Source organism: Schistocerca americana, chromosome X (genome assembly GCF_021461395.2).
Source record: "Schistocerca americana isolate TAMUIC-IGC-003095 chromosome X, iqSchAmer2.1, whole genome shotgun sequence".
NCBI lineage: Eukaryota > Metazoa > Arthropoda > Insecta > Orthoptera > Acrididae > Schistocerca > Schistocerca americana.
In genome coordinates, this window is record NC_060130.1 from 163,389,982 (window position 1) to 163,409,843 (window position 19,862).

Below are 19,862 nucleotides of genomic sequence, written 5' to 3' on the forward strand. Positions count from 1 at the left end.
TTCTACAAAAGTTAACAGAGATGTACATTCTACTGGACAACCCCAGAGTAAGCGAGCACGTTTCTAGTTGGTATATATTCAAGCTAGTAGTTGTTTAATTTTATTAGGAATGTGTGTCATTTAATGTCAGATGAATGAGATGCCAAAACCAATGTTACCGGATTTTCCTGAAGTCTTCCTTGTTCAGTCTTACAATCATATGAAATGAGAGCACCTAAGTTCACTTTCACTTCTGTTATAGTTAGTGAGCAGTGGTGAGCTACAAAAATAAAAACTGATGCTTACTGTCTTATTTAAGTTACCTCAGTCCCATATTAAGCTAAAGAAAATAATTTCCTCCACTTAATAGACATGAAAGTACTTTATAAATTGAGTATGAGTACAGAAGACAAAAATTTGGCTGCTAGTCACATGCTAAATGAACAAAAAGTGTGGCTATTTTCTGACTCTATGATGTCTGTAAGCAAGAGGGGAAGAAAATTCAAAGATGATACTGTTATGATGATGAAATAATGTATTCATTAAATGTGTACTTATCATGCATGCAGTTTTCACTGCAGATAAGTTATTATGACACTACTCTCATTTCCCTTCCACTATGAGTTTGCTTGAGTCACCTCAGTTATGAGCTCTTGTAATCTGGTCACGAGTTACCAGCACCCCCTTCCCAAACAGCTGCTAAGATCACCAGTAACAAGCAAGCTTCATGCGAAATGCTGACTGAAGCTTCTGCCAGATATTATGTTCAACACTGTCTCCTGGAGTAGCAGCTCCTTTGCTGTTTTCCCACTGTACCTCTCCCGCATGATTTGATTTTGAACAACAAAGGACTTGCATTCAATGGAATAATAGTAGCTCAACACAATATCCGGTCTGGAGTGCCACAGGGTGTTGTTTGCAAGTCTGCCTGATAAATATCGATGGATATCTCACTTCAATGTTCCGGTAGGTATTCCAATACACAGCCCTGTGTCACCCTAGAAGTATAGCAATGCCACTAATCCATGGCTGCAGGTTCACAAGCATAAACAGTTTTGCATTACCTGCAACAGAAACAATTCTTTATTCCTCTTCCTACAGCTGCTGTAATACCATTTAAAAAATTATTTTTGTGATGAGATTTTGCGCACTACTGAATTTTGAGTGTGTTTTGTGCCAGAAGTGATCTAGGGATTACATTTTATTTCCCTGAGACAATTAACAATGAATACTGCATTTTCCACTAACAGCAGTGTACAACCTACACCAGGCAGTTACAGGTCAAGTGCTTGCCCACGGGCAGCCAGGGGAGAGGTAGGAAAGGGTATACAAACAGCTCACTTGAAGGCAGTCAGGGATTTGGGTTGTTGCCAACATGATCATATGACTTGGCACTTGCAAACACTCATGCTCACGGAGAACAGTTTGAACAGCCTGACCTATACAGTTTTCTCAGACACATTCCAATGTTTTCAGTAGTTTCAAGTGTGTACGAGAGAGTTCATAGCTGCACCATAAGCAAAAACTGAAGCCTCAAGACCATTGTACGTACATACTACTACTACTGGTAGTGGTAGTTTCATTACCTTGGCTGTAGAATAGTGCCACGTATCTATCAATACAGTCATACATTACCATCTGTTACCCAGATAATAAAATGAACTGTGTTAGTTCCACACAATTCTACTTATTATATTATGAACAGTGTTCTAAAGATTTCTAATGCTAAAGTAACTATGTTCATTACTTTCACCTCCTCACATTTCCACTTTGCTGTCTCTAATACCAGAGACTGCCATTTTCTATCTAATTTCATAAAACCTAACCAAAAAGCAACTACCTCAAGCAATACTTAACAAACAAGCGAGCTAGATTATTTGATATAACTACAATTAAATTTTTAATTCATACTACAAGCTTAATTAGTTACAAACCAGGTCACCTCTGGAGCGATCTACAGCCTTTAATCTCTGTGCAAATACTTTCCCAATGCTATATTGCAAGAGATGTGCAAGAGCATTTGTTGTTTGAATGGGCAGAAGGGGATACATAAGATTGAAGGAGATGGAGGAACATCTTGAAGAAAGTGTGTCCAGCACTTGTGCAATACTCATTATAATAATTTGTAAGCGTATTGTTATGTTGGAGAGAAACTTCTGTATTGAAGAAAGTCTCCATAAAAAATAATAATTTATCTCTCTGATTCCTGACAATACCCCAATTTTTTAACCAATAATATGAATCTTGCCATTAACTGTTACATCCAAATGACAAAGGATCATTATTATGAGTGAAACATCTTTAGATATTGCAAAAGTTACCACACCTCCTGCAGAAAGAATTGTCAATCATCATTTCTTCTTAGGTTCTGTAAGAATTCAAGGAATTACTCATGAAAAATGTAACAAACTGAATGAATTCTATATAAATCTGATGAGACATTTTATTTGCTGTTTCCTAGTTAAAGAATTTGATGATTTATTAACACAGAGAGAGGAAATAATTGTAGTCTTACATGTTCAACCAGCCTGATTTGACTCTTGCAGAATATACAGGATCTGCAACAACTTTATAAATCAACCAAGTTCAAGTTTTTCCAAGACAAATTCTATTTAGCCAAGAAAACTTGGGAAACAAGTCAAAGTAAACCAATAAAAACTTTGCCAGCTTACATCTCAATCCTTTTATATTAATTTATGGGCACTATTGATGCTCCATGAACATGAACACTAGACTGAGAAATTTATAACATTAAGTTACAGCATCATGCCCAAATAAAACGTCATCTTTTCTGTATTGTTGCTGGGGCACTGCATCTTTTTGGCATAATTAAAAGACAAGTCTTGTCTAAGTGGATTGATGGGCAGAACTTAAGGATGAAAGTCACTTTCACATTATGTGTCGCTACCAAATAAACTAGCTTGATGAAACTTGGACCACAGAAAGAACTGCTATAGCGTAGCACAGAAGGTAACAGAATGAAACATGCAACGAGATGAACAGGAATGACGCTTTTATTCAAAGACAATAATTATCCTGAAGTCATTGTGATTTATGATGGTTGTCTGGACATTACAAAGGGCTGGACATACTTCTTAATGGAGTGTACCTCACTAAAGCCCAGATTTCTAAGTAAAACACATCATTTTTTCCACACTTTGAGGAATAAGCAGAAAGGCTATACTTCATAAGACACACTTAGATAAGCAGTTTTAACTATGTCTGTCTGGGCTTTTTCTGCTTATTTTGCAATTAAATGTTTCTGCTTATTTATTTTATCATTTTTAATAAAAAGAGCATATTTCACTGAAAACTGTCATTTTTAAAATGCTTATATGACTCCTAGCAATCATTTATCAATCAGTGATTATCTTTTTTAACGGTTTATAAAAATTAACTTCAGTCAAATATGCAAGAAAGAAATTCTCAGGTACAGCTAGGATGATGTGAAATAACACTGCAAGGAGAAAGAACATGCTGCAATTAGGTAGATGAGTCATCACTTCATCAGTCAGTTACTGTATTGACATGATGAGAATGGCACATGTGGTGAATCCCTGAGTTCCAAGCTGCAGTGTGTCATGCAACACTCATTGGTTTCAGTGTGCACGATTGCTTGCTGTTATAAGTAGGGAATGCCATTCACAAAAACCTTTCAATCAGCATTCTTACGCAAATATGTAAACACGTCTGGAAGAAATATTTTCAGTGACGACGACAGTGTCTTAATATGTTTTCTGCAGGAAAAGAGTGTATCTAGAAAGAACAAATATGACATTGTGCAGCAAATTAATATCAGGTGACCTGAGGGGAGGGTTAAGAATAAATCTAAGTTAAACCAGCAACTGATCAAAAACAATGTTGGTGAACAATCGAGTTATAGTGACATATTTTTCAAAGACTTGGGCTTAGCATTAGTGGGTTCCGACATTCAGTTGTGGAAACCGAATAATGTGAAACTTCATGTATTTTTCTAAAAATACATAAATAGGAGAGTATCAGACAAATTTACATAGTGCAAAAACGATATAGCACAATGTTTTCAAGAAGTGATTTGTAATATTCAAAATATGATAAATCACAAAAACACACTGACGAAACCACAGATGCATTGGGACAGTTCATGCATAGTGCTGTAGTTGGTGCTATGAAAACAGGGAGCAGGTCACTTCTTAATATACAAATTCTCAACCAAGTAAATCACCCTACTGTTGCCAGATTTTTCAATGACATGATGTGATAGTGTACTGTTATTTGTCAGTGATGTTGCTCTGTATATCATTAAAGTGGGAACCAGATTAAAAATTCTTTACCCTAAATTAATTCACCTGATGTGCCTTGCTTACAGTTTACATTGTATTGCTGAAATCATCAGAAGCCAGTATAATGATGTGGATCTTCTTGTTTCTAGTGTGAAGGCAGTGTTAGTCACGTCACCAATTAGAATTCAAAAATTTTGTGACCTCCTTGCAAATTTGGCTGTACCTCCTCGGCCAGTTTTAACTCAGTGAGGAACATGGTTACATGTTGTGTCTTATAAAATGCAACACTTCAGTGAAGCGAAAAGTGTATTGAATTTCCTAAATGTGGAAGGTACAGTCAGTTCTGCCACAGTCCAAGAATGTTTTACTAAAAATGGCATCCTAGAAAAGACACACTGCATTCATAATCGTTTCTCCAAAATACCTCATATTTTAAGCAGTTGGAAGCCCAAAATAATTCCTTGGAACATTCACTTTTTCTGATAGACAAATGCTGTCAGAAACAACTGGAGTTGCAAAACTTGTGTTTGTGAAACTGAATCAGGCGCTAAGGGAAAAAATACATCTGGTTACAAAACATTGAGTCAAATTTTTAAAAGCCTTTCTGGTGAAGAAACAAATATTGAAGAGGAATTTGCCAAAGAAGAGCTGTGGTACGTTTCACATGTATCTGAGACATCATACGATGCTGAAAGAAGATTTTCACTGTACAAATCATTCTTCACCAATAGATGCAGGATGGCACTGCATGCTCTGTAACATGCTCGTATGCTGGGCACAAAGCTGGGAGGGAATTCTTGTGGTAGGAAAGTTGACAATTGCTCAATGGTCATTGGTGCATGTGGACATGCTGCAATATGTATGCCAAACACATTCTACAAGTGCTCCATGGGATTTAAGTCGGGGGGAACAGGCAGTCCAGTCCATTCACCGAATATCCTCTCTTCCACCTGCACAGTTCGATGTGGTCGCACATTGTCATTGATAAAAATGGAATTCCGGATGAAATGTAGCCTGGAAAGATGCATGTGGGAAAGGTGTACAGTGTCACAATAACACAGCTCTGTAGGTGTACCACGTTCAAAGATTTGAACATCAGTATGCTTGTGGAACCTTATGTCTCCCCATACTGTAACACCTGGACCACCAAAATGATCATGTTTGACAGTTTTCCTGGGTGCATTACGTATTCTCAACTCTTGTCATATGAGGGCATGTAATGCACCCAGGAACACTGTCGAGCACGATTGTTGTGGTGGTCCAGATGTTATGGTGTGGTGGAGGGAAATGTTACATGAGTGTACTGACCTCCATATCTTTGAACATGGTATACTCACCAGTAAACTTCATTGTGACACTGTACTTCTTCCCCATGTACTTCTTTTCATAGGTGCATTCATCTATGACTTCATTTTAATGGATGACAATGAGCTATCACATCAAACTGTGCAGGTGAATGAGAGGATATTCGTGGCAAATGTACTGGCCTGGCCTCCCTCCTCCTGAACTTAAATAACATTGAGCAAAAGTGGGATGATGCATTGCATCATGTCCACTGGCATCAATAACCATCCAGCAGTTGTCAACCATGCTGGTGGAGGAATGGTACACTCTACACAGTACATAACTCGCATTGACTTCAGCGTAATTATTCTCTTGAATAAAATTGTCATTTCCGTTCGTCTCATTGGGTACTATCAAATGTCAGTTCTTTCTATGTACAGCCCAAGCTTCATCAAGCTATGTTACTTGGCAGTGATACAGCATGTGAAAGTTACTTTTCTCCTTAAATTTTGCACACCACTGTAGATTAGAAAAGAAAATAATCAAAGCATAGAATTAAAAGAGGAATGAGAACAATGCTTTAACAAATGGCACCTCCACCTTCAAAGAAATCTTTGGGCCTGTTATCGCATATGAATGTTCACTTCAAAACGGGAAAAAAATTATTTAGAGTTTGTGTATTTTACCTTCCACAAAATTAACAGCTTTTAGACAACTCCATACAAATAGTAACCATGTTTCCAATAAGCCATGGATAACTCTTATCCCAACTGAAATGACACAATATCACAAACATACTGATGCATATTCTATATACACAATTAACAAATTATGAGCATGGTACAAAAAGACTCTTCAAACATATGATACCATGATTTTGAGTTTGCGGTCTAACAGTAAAATAATATGTAATGGTACTCCCCAGGCCTCAAAACTTAGCTTTCTCTTCACCACAGATTACATTAATGATATTACACAGTAGACCAATTTCTGCGGAATCTGTTAAACAGATATCACCTGACTGTCATTATGAGGAAATTAACTATTAGCATCTGAAATTAACTATTAGCATCTGAAATTAAGTTCTCATTGGAAATTAGCAAATTATGCACATAGTAATTAAGCAACATAAACTGGCAACAGCACAAGTCCCTAGCAATATGCTGTCCCCATTTTACTTTGATGACAATGGAGACACTTTGTGACACAAACACCATTACACAGTGGAAATAGCAGGAAACCACAATCATCCATCACCATCACCCTTCAACTCACAACTAAGAGAAAATGATCCAGTATGAACACAAGGCAGTATTCCAAGAAGTGTGGCTCAACATCACTGAGGCCCAATGATCTTGAGAATCAAGCAAGAAGTCTTTATCAAGCCAATCAAACCACACTGATTCATTTCAGAACTAATGGTGTGGTGCATTTGTCACCTGTAGGGTGCTGTAGATGAACGAAGTGCATATGATCTACCAGCAAATCCCTGAATGAGAGGGAGGTGGAAAATAATGAGGGTGATATATTTGGGATCCAATTCATTTCCATGCAAATATTATCTCTATGAGAATAGCACAATTTCTGTTGGCAAGTGTGACCTATTTATTGTCCACCCCACCCCCCAAAAATGACTTATGACACACTTTTACCAATAAGTACAAATAACCTTTTTCCACACTTCAAACTGCAAATGGCAGTTTTCTCATACCAAATCAACCTTTGTGCTCGTGACATAGACACTTTTGTACCCCATATTAAGTCGGCATTTCCATATGGTATGCAGGCAGACTTTTGTTGTATGGCATTGAACTGAAATTCATGAAATTTCCTTGACTGATCGACAAAGAAACAATAATTACAAATTTACAAAATGGCTCTGAGTACTATGCGACTTAACTGCTGAGGTCATCAGACCCCTAGAACTTAGAACTACTTAAACCTAACTAACCTAAGGACAACACACATATCCATGCCCAAGGCAGGATTGGAACCTGCGACCGTAGCGGTCGCGCGGTTCCAGACTGTAGCGCCTAGAACCGCTCAGCCTCTTCGACCAGCTATCAAATTTACATTTCAACATCAAGCCTTTCATTATATTTAATAAGTTGCATTCAAAGTTCACAGTTAAAGAGTTGATTTTGCTAACGAATAGCTCAATTATGCATTAAAATAAAAAATAAAAAACTGATGAGTCCTGCAGAGCTGCCACCTTGTAGGAGAAGAAATTAAGATTCATTAACATAACCATAGAGTATTAGCAGTGTGATCTTTAACTATGTCTTTTTCAAACTGTTAGCTGCAAAACAGGACTTTTAAGGATTCAGTTTCTGTAACCAAAGGTTTCAGAGCATTTATCTTTATGTCTTATGCTGTACAACAGCACATAGATCAAGGGAAGATGACTTCTGATAAGAGAGAATATACTGCTCACTACATTTATATGTAGTACTTACCAAATTAAAACTAAACAAACTCAAGACATATAAAGGCAGGAACAAAATCAGCAACAAAGTACCAAGTCTTCCTCCAAATTCCATAGGATATTTATTCAGATACTTTTTTTCATTATCTTTCACGTACTTGGTAGCAAGTGTAGAATCTGTAAGAGAATCACATATAGTGTTAATAGATGTTCACTTCTGGGTGGCAGCCCACACAATAACCTTTAGAGTAACAAAAACAGATTTCATGTATTTAATACATACTCTGTAAAACAGTCACTTGATGGGTAAGAAGGAATAACTGATTTACTTGATATCAATGAAAAATAATCTGAGATCAAAAAGTAAGTTGAATGGTACAATATATATGTAATGCAACTTAAATAGTGAGGCAAAATTACACCATGGACTAAACCAGTCATGTACTGTAAATAACTTGAGTCAAATCACTTTGTTAATTTTTAAATGGTCATGTCACATGAAGTCCTGTTCATTGCGTTCACCACACAAAAACATTTTTATTAAAACTGTGTATCACATTTTGTTCGAAATCAGAGATTTTTTTCCATCAATGTATGCAATGTAAAAATTTTCTAGACACATTAAAATTATTTTCTTGAACCCACATCTGTAAACTTTAAAGACTTTGCACATGAAAGCACATTTCTAGGTTCACATGTCCATATATCACAGCTTTAACCTGCCTGGAAAGTTCACATATATGTCACACATTGAAAAGAATCTACAACTCTGACTATGAGCTGTGTACAAGCTCTGCATTGGAAAATGAAATTCTGAACAGTCACAAATTGTAATACTGATTTACTAGCTTGAAATTGAAGTAAAATACATGCCTGAAATGCTACACAAGCTAATGAATATTTCCTGAATTTTGGGTTCACTACTATGATTCTCATACGAAGCCTGAGAACATAATACAACAACACAGTAAACTGTGATACGCATATTTGCCTGGATTCATGGAAAGTTTTAAAATATTTTCAGAAACAGTTACCAGTGCTGATGTATGGATTTGTAAGATCGTCACTGTCTTCCTTCCAAGGATTAGGCTATTGCCTGTTCCAAACTCACAAATAAAATCATTTCCATCTTTTCTATGGGCTTCCAATATTTCTTTTCCCATTCTGCTTCTATGCCATCATTTTACAGATTTTCATGGTGGTCTCTTTTTGCACTTTTATGGTCCAGAATTCTTCTAATTGTACCACGGACAAGTTGGAAGTTGAGATCCAAGGGACTTGGCCTACAACTGAAATATCTAAAACAATTTTTGATCTAAGTGAATATTTTCCTAAGAATGCTATTATTTTTGTTGTATTACTAGAAAAAGATTCCTTGCATATTTTGTTCAGATTGTATACTGATCTCTGGTGGTAATCATCATTTTTTTGAAGAATAACAATATCACCTGCAAACAGAAGCACAGTGCTGTATTCTTAAGTCTCTATCCTAACTATCCTAATTTCTTTGTTTACATTTCCATTAACAAAAAATCTCCTTCTCCCTTGATTTTTTCCATTTCCCTATGGGGTTGGCATTGTTATAAAGGTTTTGGCCATTTTAATGCCCTTCCAGACACATTATCCACGCATGAACGACCTGATCTAAACCCATTTTGTTCCTAAGAAATGATAGCTTCTACAATATTTTTTATGTAGTTATTAATAATCTTTTGTTGTGACTCGCTGATCTTTCAAAGTGCAGCCGCGCAGATACGCGCGTCCTCTACATGCAGCGTTGTCTGCCAGCCATACAGCAGCCGCGCCACCTAAGCGGCCAGGCAGCCAGCGGCCGCTAGACTTGGACTGAGTGCTGATTTAACTGTGACAGTGTACACACGTCTTACTTTGTTTACTTGATCCGTGACTTACATGTATTGTGTCGTCCTAGAAATATATTTGTTCAACTTGACATTATAACAATTGGCGACGAGGTAGTGAATTTTATTTTTTCATCGTTGACTCACAGGCTACTTTAGAGCAACTATTGCAAGGTCTCATTGAACAGCAAATGCTTCTCACATCTGTGATTCGTGATTTCGTCGCGGCTTCCAATGCGGGGCGTCTCTCGTCGTTGTCTCTACCTCCTTTTCCTCCTTATGACGAGACAGCAGAAGAATGGTCTGATTACGAAAAATGTCTTCGACAGCACTTCTTGGCATTTCATGTCGTGGACGACCAAACATGTAAGTCTCTGTTCCTTTCGTGGATTTCACCTCAAATGTATCGGTTGTCGCAATAGGCTCCTTTGAAAGATCCTGCGTCTTTGTCCTTTGCTGAAATGTGCTCACTTCTGTCCATATATTTTCAAAAGCATACGCATGTGGTAGCCTCTCATGTTGCCTTCTATCGTTGTCAAAAACAACCAAATCAATCCTATCGCGCTTGGGCTGCTGAACTCAGTCAAAAGTGTCAATTTGTTACTGACGTTCACAAAGAATCCTACGCCGATTCCATGGTACGGGATGCTATTATCCGGTCGGCACCCAACAAAGAAGTTAGGCAACGTGCCCTTCCGTTGGCAAATCCAACTCTAGACGAAGCTTTGGCCATTATTTATGCTCTACATAAGTTTGGTGTTTTTCTCTATGGATCCAAATTTCATCTTGTTACGGACCACAAACCACTTGTTTCCTTGTTTCATCCATCAACGTCGCTTCCCGACAACGCTGCGTTGGGCTCTTTACGTTTCAATTATGAGATACATTTCCGGCCGACGGCTCAACATGCGAATGCTGATGCACTGTCTCGCCTTCCCATGGGTCCTGATGTGGCAGCCGAGCAGCGGGTTGTGGACGGGTTCCCCGTCACCGGGGACCGGTTGGCGGCTGCTACGGGTTCTGATCCTACCCTCTCTCGTGTTTTACGCTGTATTCAGAAGGGTTGGCCAGATCATCCGTCCGCTAAGACTTCTGATCCGTAGCGGAACTACACCGTTTTGCGTTACCGCCTCGCACCTAGGGATGATGCTATCCTCCTTTCCACTGACAATGCTTCGCCGCGTGTTGTGGTACCTGAGTCTTTGCGTGCTTCAGTCTTGTGCCTCCTTCACCAAGGGCACTGGGGTGTCTCTCACACAAAATCTCTGGCGCGCCATCATGTGTACTGGCCCGGCAACGACTCTCAAATCGCACACATGGTCGCTGCTTGCGGCCCTTCTGCGTCACAGGCCGCCGCCCCGAAGTCCTCTTTGTCACCATGGCCTTTGCTGAGAAGCCCTGGGAGCGTATTCATGCTGACTTTGCGGGACCTTTTTGAGGTACTTATTGGCTTCTCGTTATTGACGCCTACTCTAACTTTCCTTTCATTGTCCGTTGCACGACGCCTACCACCGCGTCAACCACCAATGCTCTAGCTCGCATTTTCTCTTTGGAAGGCCTTCCCTCTACTCTTGTTACTGATAATGGTCCGCAATCTGCCTCTTCCGATTTCTTCCGATTTTGCGGATTATTGTGCCCATCATGGCACCATGCATCTCACGGCCCCTCCGTTCCATCCACAGTCAAACGGTGAGGCTGAACGACTGGTCCGCACATTTAAGGCTCAGATGAGGAAGTCCTGACTTCTTCTGCTGCTGATGATGCGCTTCTTCACTTTCTGGCTTCTTACCGTTTCACCCCCATGGGCGACCACAGCCCAGCTGAGCTCTTACATGGCCGACAGCCCCGCACGCTACTTCATCTTCTGCGGCCTTCCACTTCACGGCCGCGGATGCCTTCGCTTGGCCGGTTCACCGCCGGCGACCTTGTATGGGTACGGGGATATGGCAGGCGGCCAAAATGGAGTCCTGGCCACATCTTACGACATCGTGGCCGACGCCTGTATGAAATCCAGACGGACACAGGTGTCGCAGTGCGTCATTCAGATCAGCTTCGACCTCGTGTGCCGGCAACGCCTGTTCCGAATGCCGCTACACCACCTCCGGCTCTACCCAACGCTCGGGATCTTGGAATCTCTCATTATTCACAACGCAGCCCTCTCACCATCATGTCGGTGCCAGCACAAGAACTGACGCCACCAGGAGACATGCCCATGCAGGAACCAGATGACCATCATCTGTCAGAGCAACTCTACTCGCCTCCTCCTACGGACGCCGACACATCGCCCATGTCTCCTGTTATAACAACCGGACTTGCCACAACAGGTAGATTGGGGCACGGGGCCCCAGCAGATTCGACCCCCATGTCTCCAGTCATCTCAACCCGTTATCATCGGGGACACTTCAGTCTGTACGGGAAGCCTCGTCCTCGAGACTTTACGGTCAGTCAAACACCACCTATGGACGTTAGCAATCTACAGGCCACCTCTATCAAGACCAGTGCAAAAAATTCAAAGGGGGGAAAAGTGTTGTGACTCGCCGATCTTTCAAAGTGCCGCCACGCAGTTACACGCGTCCTCTACATGCGGCGCTGTCTGCCAGCCGTACAGCAGCCGCGCCACCTAAGTGGCCAGCCAGCCAGCGGCCGCTAGACTTGGACTGAGTGCTGATTTGACTGTGACAGTGTACACACATCTTACTTTGTTTACTTGATCTGCGACTTACATGTATTGTGTCGTCCTAGAAATATATTTGTTCAACTTGACGTTATAACATCTTTGAACATACTTTGTAAGCCAGTTTCTAAGAGACTGATGTCATGACAGTTTTAATAGTCATCGGATTTCAATTTCTGGAAGAGAGAGATTACTTCTGCCATATATCAATGGCCTGGGATCTTGCAAATCCTCCAGGATTCACCTACTAACATTGAAAGACGTTTAGCTAATGATATGCCTCTATATTCAAGTAATTTGGCATTTATTTCATGCATTATGGAGGCTTTCCTGTTTTCCATACATTTCAAAGCTTCTTCTAGTTCCTCCATAGTAATTGGATTAATCGTATCATTCCTTCAGTGTAATTTTCAGTCCTATGGGGACCCCGTAATACCATGTAATGATTTATCCATTGTTCATTAGGTACAATTTTCAGTGCAGTGCCTCTTCCTTCTTGGTTCAAAGCTTTCATGACTTTGAATGGACATTGATGTCTACCGTGTAAGTTGTGTTCTGTCATTTATGAATGTGCCCCATGATTGTTCGTGTGCTATGCACACTATTTGCTTTCTAGTATTCATTTTTATTTTGTATGTTTCTCAAGAAGAGTAAATGAGAAAAAAATAACACTACTGCAGATAAAGTTCCTTATGAGACATAAAGAAAAAGAATAAATAAACCGCACCAAATGATACACAATACTGCTGGGGTAAAATAGATATATTTCCATTAATGTTTAATGTCCCACGGTAAGGGAAAAGAAAATTTCAGTCTTGTTAAAGGAAATTGTAGAAAACATAAGGATTCTAAAAACAGTAACGCATAACTTTCTTTAAGTCACAAGACTGAAAAAACTATGCAAAGTAAATATAATTTGTCAGTTTAAACAGTCAATGGCGAAGTAAACGTCTTCACGTTTCAACAGTTCACAGGTTGTAGTTCTCTGAAAAAGACCATCGCACTGAGTGGGAATACTAGTGCAAAATATTATTTGTCCAGAGATAACAATGGGGTTACCATCAAAGCACAACATTAATTCCACTAAAGACTACAGGTGAAAGTATGACACTCAAGGGTGTGTGCAAAAATACAGCAGTCATCTACCATCTTAATTATAATTTACGGTACGTAAGACAAACAACTTCTTGCCACCTGATACCACTGTTGCCTAATGCACTTCTCGTCCAGTCCAGCACAAAATGGAGCACAAGGTTTAGCACTGATTGTCATAAAGCATACATGTTGTATACAGTCTTAAGAGCAACCACTACTTGCTGGTGAAAGTAACGTCATTTTTGCACCAACACAGACTGCGCAACCCGTAACCACGCATTTAAGACAGGTGCTTGTGGAAACCTGCTACCAGGACTGGAATATTGTTTTGACACAGTATGGTGGAAGAACTCAGGCCGCCACAATGGTAAGTGGAATTATCACTTGCCACAGCCCACTGCTGAGGCACCTTGATCATCTAAGTGACCAGAAATGGTCCTTTGCCATGGCAAAACAGGGCCAAGAAACTCACTCAGAGTATCCTGCCTTCATCTGCTTCTGAGACCAAGACGTACTCCACACCAGTCAATGATACCCAAGAGGTGAGGAGGGGAGGGGGGGTTCAATCAGCTTCATTATTTTTAGCTGCCTCACCTGCTAACAGCTGTCCAGAGCTCAGTGTGCCTTAGCACACCACTGAATGTTTCAGCTTCTGCACCGCCGCTCTTGGAACTACCTGGTACATTCATTTAGCAGTGCAATGTGGCAATGTTTCTTCCGATATCTTGTGTGGCATTATTTGTTTGGCACAACTTGCTTCAGTTCGCACCAATCATAGAGTCAGTGCCATTTATTGTACACTATTTGTTCATTGTATAAAATTAGTTTACAGTTCCAGTGACGGACTGACAAAAAGAGTCAGTCTAGTAATTCATCATCACAAACCTTTAAAAGTAACTGGAAATCACACTTCATTTCTGAAGAGAAGGATGATGAGACTTAATCTATACTATGCATTCCCATAATCGACACACAGCACAAATTTGCTACAGAACTGTTATAAAACATGAACAAGGAATTTGAAAATTTAACTCATGGTGAAATGGCAACAAAATAAAGCTATTAACAAATGATTCGTAAGGGATTCATGGTTATGCATATCAAGGAGCTCTTTGTGCTACATTCGCAGGCATGATGAAATTGGTGGTACAAGTAGTTCTGAAGCACACAAATTATTACGACTTCAGTTTCAACAGCTTTTCATGAAACTGAATAAAGATCATGGAGACATTATGTAGTACTGTTTAAGATATTGGTTACACCAGGAAGCGTGCCAGGAATGGTTTTTCAATTTAAGATCCACTATTTTTGAAGTTCTGAAAAAAGAACAATTAAAGTAGGAACCAAAATTACAAGATCTGGAATGGGTTGCAGACCTCATTTCAAATGGACTTGACTGCATACTGCCCTTAGTAGCGCAATATAAGATGAGAAGGAACTTGTTTCTCATATAATGGGAAAGGGGATGTATTTAAAAAGAAAATCACATTGTGGAAAAGACTGCTTCTGACAAAAACCACTATTGTTTCTGAAAGCCCACAGGTGTTAAAGAAAATGTGAATTATGACAAATTACAAGGACAGTTTTAAAACTTTTCAGGACACCACCAGTCTGTCTAACATCTGTTTTTGGGACTGTTTGTCATTCCTGTTCAAAATGCCCCTGTGCATTTGCACGTGAAATTGATCATTCTGCAATGTAATTCAACTTTAAAAGATTTTTTTTTTTCATTAAAATTGTACAGGTGTTCTACAAAGTTTTCTTCAAGAAGAATTTCCACATCTATATAATTAGGTTGTAAACATGACATAAATGTTTTGAGCAAAATGTGTGTGTGAAAGGCTTTTTTCAATTACGAGATTAAATAAGTCACGATTACATGACAACTTGAGTGAAGAAAATCTGCGAAACTGTCTATGTCTTCCATATGTAGACAGTTTGTAGCAGATAAAATTTTATTGTCCCTTCATTGAATCAAAAGTAATTAAATAATACTGAAAATTTCTTTTTTGTGATCTGTGTTGTCAAGAAATAAGAAATTTGAAACCATGCTGTGTCAGGGTGTACACAAAGACAAGGGAAAAAAAAGTTCCCCAAATTTTTCCCAGGCTTCCTGGTTAAAAAATACACTTTCTCCCAGGCAAAAATACACTTCTTCCATGTTCAGTGACAGTATACTCCCTCCAAATTTTAAAACTTATCAATCCTTTGAATGGTTAAGGTTTTATATACCAGCGTAGAACCTCCTGCCACTTTAGGAAACGAACCCCAGAAAAAAAGGCATTTTGAAAAGATCTTTGATTTGCGGCAACATGTACGCTGCATTTTTTTGTATTACGAAGGTGTGTAGTCGAATTCCATCAAAAACAGAATTTTAGTTTCCAAAGCATTGAAATCGAAATCACAGTGTGCTTTTGTAAGCCAATCATAGCTCATGTCACCAGTCACCAGTCAATGATAGCAGATAATCATCCTGTTTACATGGGGCTCCCAAAACCGGATTTTGTAAACCAATCTCCCAATACCGCTTCTGGGCAGTCATGCAAACACTTCAAAATTGATTATGGAAATCTGCTTCTGGTTGCCAGTTTTCCAATTCCACAATCAATTTTCGCTCCCATGTAAATGCAGCCAGTATTGAAACGGGCTTAGGCTGTCAGGTTTCGTCTTGTTTTTAAAAACTTCGGCTAATACTGACAGAGTGGCTTTTTGTACAGTGAAGGATAAGTAGAAATATTAGACTGAAGCTATTTACCCCTTGTCTAACTGAAGACGAGTAACGACTGTGCTGACTAAATCATAAACTATAACTGCTGTTTTCCAGGTGCTGCAGTCAACTGGTCTAGCAAATGTGCTTCAGACCTTAACATGCACACACAACAGTGAAAAACAATTTTGTCTTTCGGAAGATGTGTCGCATGTAAATGTAGTGAAGCAGAGCATAGGACATGTGATGATGTCAGCCTATAGCAACATCATTGTTAAGTAGCTCGAACACACAAATAGGAAAAGTTAATGGTTTAAATTAATGTACATAGTGCAGCTACAAGAAAAAATCAAGCTTTCGCTTATAATATTTGTCTTTTTTGCATGTTTTACACTTCGATACATCACATAAATGTGACAGTAAAATTTTAAGTAATGACATAAATGTCTGGACTTCTGGGCCTAAAATTCTGCTAAATGGCTGGCCCTCAGAGTGTTAAGCTATAAATGAGAATCAAACGCTCTGTGATTTAAGAAATTCAAAGCATGTTCGCACATGTAACATAACTTTTACTGCGTAAAATGAAATGTACTTTGAAAGTAACACTTTTCACACCACAAATCACAATATTTTCCCACAACTTATTAGAATTCGTTTCAGCAGTTGTCAGAGAGACCCAGAGAATGGACATCAGAGGATACTCCAAGAGCATCAGAATTTTGTAAACCATACTAAATTGCATAATTCAGCTTAAAGAGCGCATTCTTATGTCCAGATTCATCAAGAGGTGGGCCCCAAGCTGATATTAAACTTTCCAGTGTGGTTTTCGGGGTGCAGTATTATATTCTCATGTTTAGTTATTTATTATGGCATGATGCCATACGTCCCAAAAGATAACAACGTGCACTTGAAATTCCGCCAACAGTTGACACTAGATAATAGTGTTTCAAATAAATTGACTGCCTCTGCAGAAAAGATTAATTAAAACCAAATCTTTTTAGCAATTCGGCAAAAATAACTTCGTTGTTCTGCAAAGCAATTAATGCCAGACTGCCAAAAACCTGGAAATGAAATAAAATCAGAAAACAGAAACTAATAATTATGTGAATGTATTTTAATTCACTTTATAGCTCCCGGCCACAAAAATCTGTTTTGTTTTCATTTGACTTGAGAGCTGTAAATCAAAAATAAACAGCAAAATCACTAAATGTAAACACAATTCACATGGAGACTACCCCTCATTCCACTACAACTAAGACTGCTCTGCGAATGCACGAATCTGGCAGCTTGGCCGGGTGGCATCTGTCTGCTTGTTGCTACTGCTGATACAGTTCGTGTGTAGTTACCTTGGATACAGCTAAAAGTTGCACTTCAAGTAGCCAGAAGCAGGAGAAGGTACTTGTCATATGCGACTCAACTGTGCATGCGCATAAGCCCGCTGGCAACTGCTTAAACAAACCTAATGAAAGCCATTGTGACGTCATGCCCACTGGAAACAGTTTGTTGTTATGAAGTATTGCATAGTCTTCATCCTAAAGCCTGTGACACATTTTGCTGTGGGCAGACGCTTGTGTGTGCACTGTTTTGTTGCTGTAAAAAGTAAAAGTCCCCCCCCCCCCCCCCTTTCATGTTTTATTTCTGCAGTATTATACTGCAGTAGCGGACTGACTAAAGTAAAATTCTTTGTTGGAGTGTCAGTTCTTAGCAAACAAAACTACAAAAATTTAACTGAAAACTAAAAACAAGAAATTCCTGGAATTCTAAAAAATTCCTGGGTTTCTCACAGTTGTCTCCCGGTTGAAAATATTACCGGGTTTTTCCTGGATTTCCTGGAGCGTATACAACATGCGTGTGCGAGCTATTCACTGTTCCTTATGCGGCTGCATTAACATCTAAGGCAGCACATTCGCAGTTTCCGAATCTTCCCATTTAGACAACATGGCAGGGTGGTGAGAGAAGCTTGCAGTTGGGTGAGAGAGATATGCAGGCATGCAAGAGCTCTGTACATGTGTAAAGTTCTTGGCTGTCTCTTTGTTAGCACCATTCAAACGGCCATCTTCCATAACTAGCTGTCAAATTTCATTACGTACACAAGGCCTGTTCAAAAAATTCCTGAATTTTGTCCATAAAAGTTTTCTAAGCTTACCTTTTACTTATTGTGCCTGGTCTCCTTCAAAATACTCTCCTCTACAATTGATACTCTGCTCCCAATGCGATTTCCACTCCCGGAAAGAGTCTTAGCACGGTGCTTGCTGTATTGCACAACACACCATCTGCGAATTCTCTTTTATCTCATCTATAGTTGTAAGCCTTTGTCCTCTCAACGGTGTTGTCAATGTTGGAAATAAAAAAATTACAAAGATAAAAAAAATAACAAAAATAAAGTCCACAGAGGCCAGGCCTGGAGAGTACAGAGGATGAGGCAGCACAGTGATTTTGTTTTTTGTTCAATAGTCACACACCAACAGGGATGAATGTGTGGGTGTGTCATTGTGATGCAAGAGCCATGAATTGTCTCACCACCTTTGTGAAGATTGAACCTTGGCCTCAACATCATAACTATAGAACCACGACCCATCACCAGTTATGATTCTCTTACGGAACATCTCGTTCCCATTTGGGCAATCCAAAGGCTCTTCACAGATTGTGAGGTAAAGGTTTTTCTGGTCTTGACTCATGAGGCATGGGATGAACTTGGTGGCAACACGATGTATTCCAATATGTTGCGTCAGAATTTCATCACACGATCCACGTTCTTCTGCAATCTCTCGGACAGTCAGTCTTCAACAGGCATGCACAATTTCACTGACGTTACTGACATGAGCATCGTCAGTAGACATCAAAGGGTGTTCTGAATGAGGGTCATCTTTAACTTCTGTCTGCCCATTTTTAAACCATGTGAAACATTTGTAACACCAAGTACAGAATATTTTCAAAGCATATTTTCAATAAGTTACCAGCAACCATTAAGAGTTTAGTTTCAGACAAGGCACAATTTAAACATAATTTAAAAGAATTTTTGGTGGCCAACTCCTCCTATTCCATCCATGAGTTTCTCAACAAGTGCAGTAGACCATTTTAATGAAAATTTATTATACTTTAATTTTTGACAATACTTGGTTGTAACAGCCAAGTAACTACCTACTGTGTGAATGATGGATGTATGGAAAGCAGATGTAAGTCTTAAGCCTGTAAATAGTGGAAGTTTAATTTTAAATCTTGTACATAATCTGACTGTTCTTAACTGAGGATCACTGAAAAATTTATTTCAGTTTTTGACAATACTTGGTTGTAATAGTCAAGAAACTAGCAAATGTCTGAATGATGGATTTAATGAAAGCAGATGTAAGTATTAAACCTGTAAATATTAGAAGTTTAAATTTAATTCATGTACATAATTTTACTGTTTATTGACTGAGGATCATTAAAATTAATGAAACTCAAGTTTTTCTAATTACAGTTTTGTAATGCGTTTATCTGACATGTTTCACACCCAGGAGGATTCCCTCTTTTATGGATCTATGGAATGAATAATTAATCTAATCTAATCTTAAGCACTTATCACCATAGGCTTCCT

General features: G+C 39.1%; 1 protein-coding gene across 1 annotated transcript in view; it reads right to left on the bottom strand.

Annotated features, from left to right (window-relative positions):
- LOC124555885 (delta(14)-sterol reductase LBR-like) overlaps positions 1 to 19,862 on the bottom strand; it is a 241,770-nt gene that overhangs the window by 56,034 nt on the left and 165,874 nt on the right. Inside the window, exon 13 of the mRNA XM_047129946.1 lies at positions 7,982 to 8,127. Within this exon, the coding sequence (XP_046985902.1) occupies positions 7,982 to 8,127 (146 nt within the window). The remainder of the gene's footprint in view (positions 1 to 7,981; positions 8,128 to 19,862) is intronic.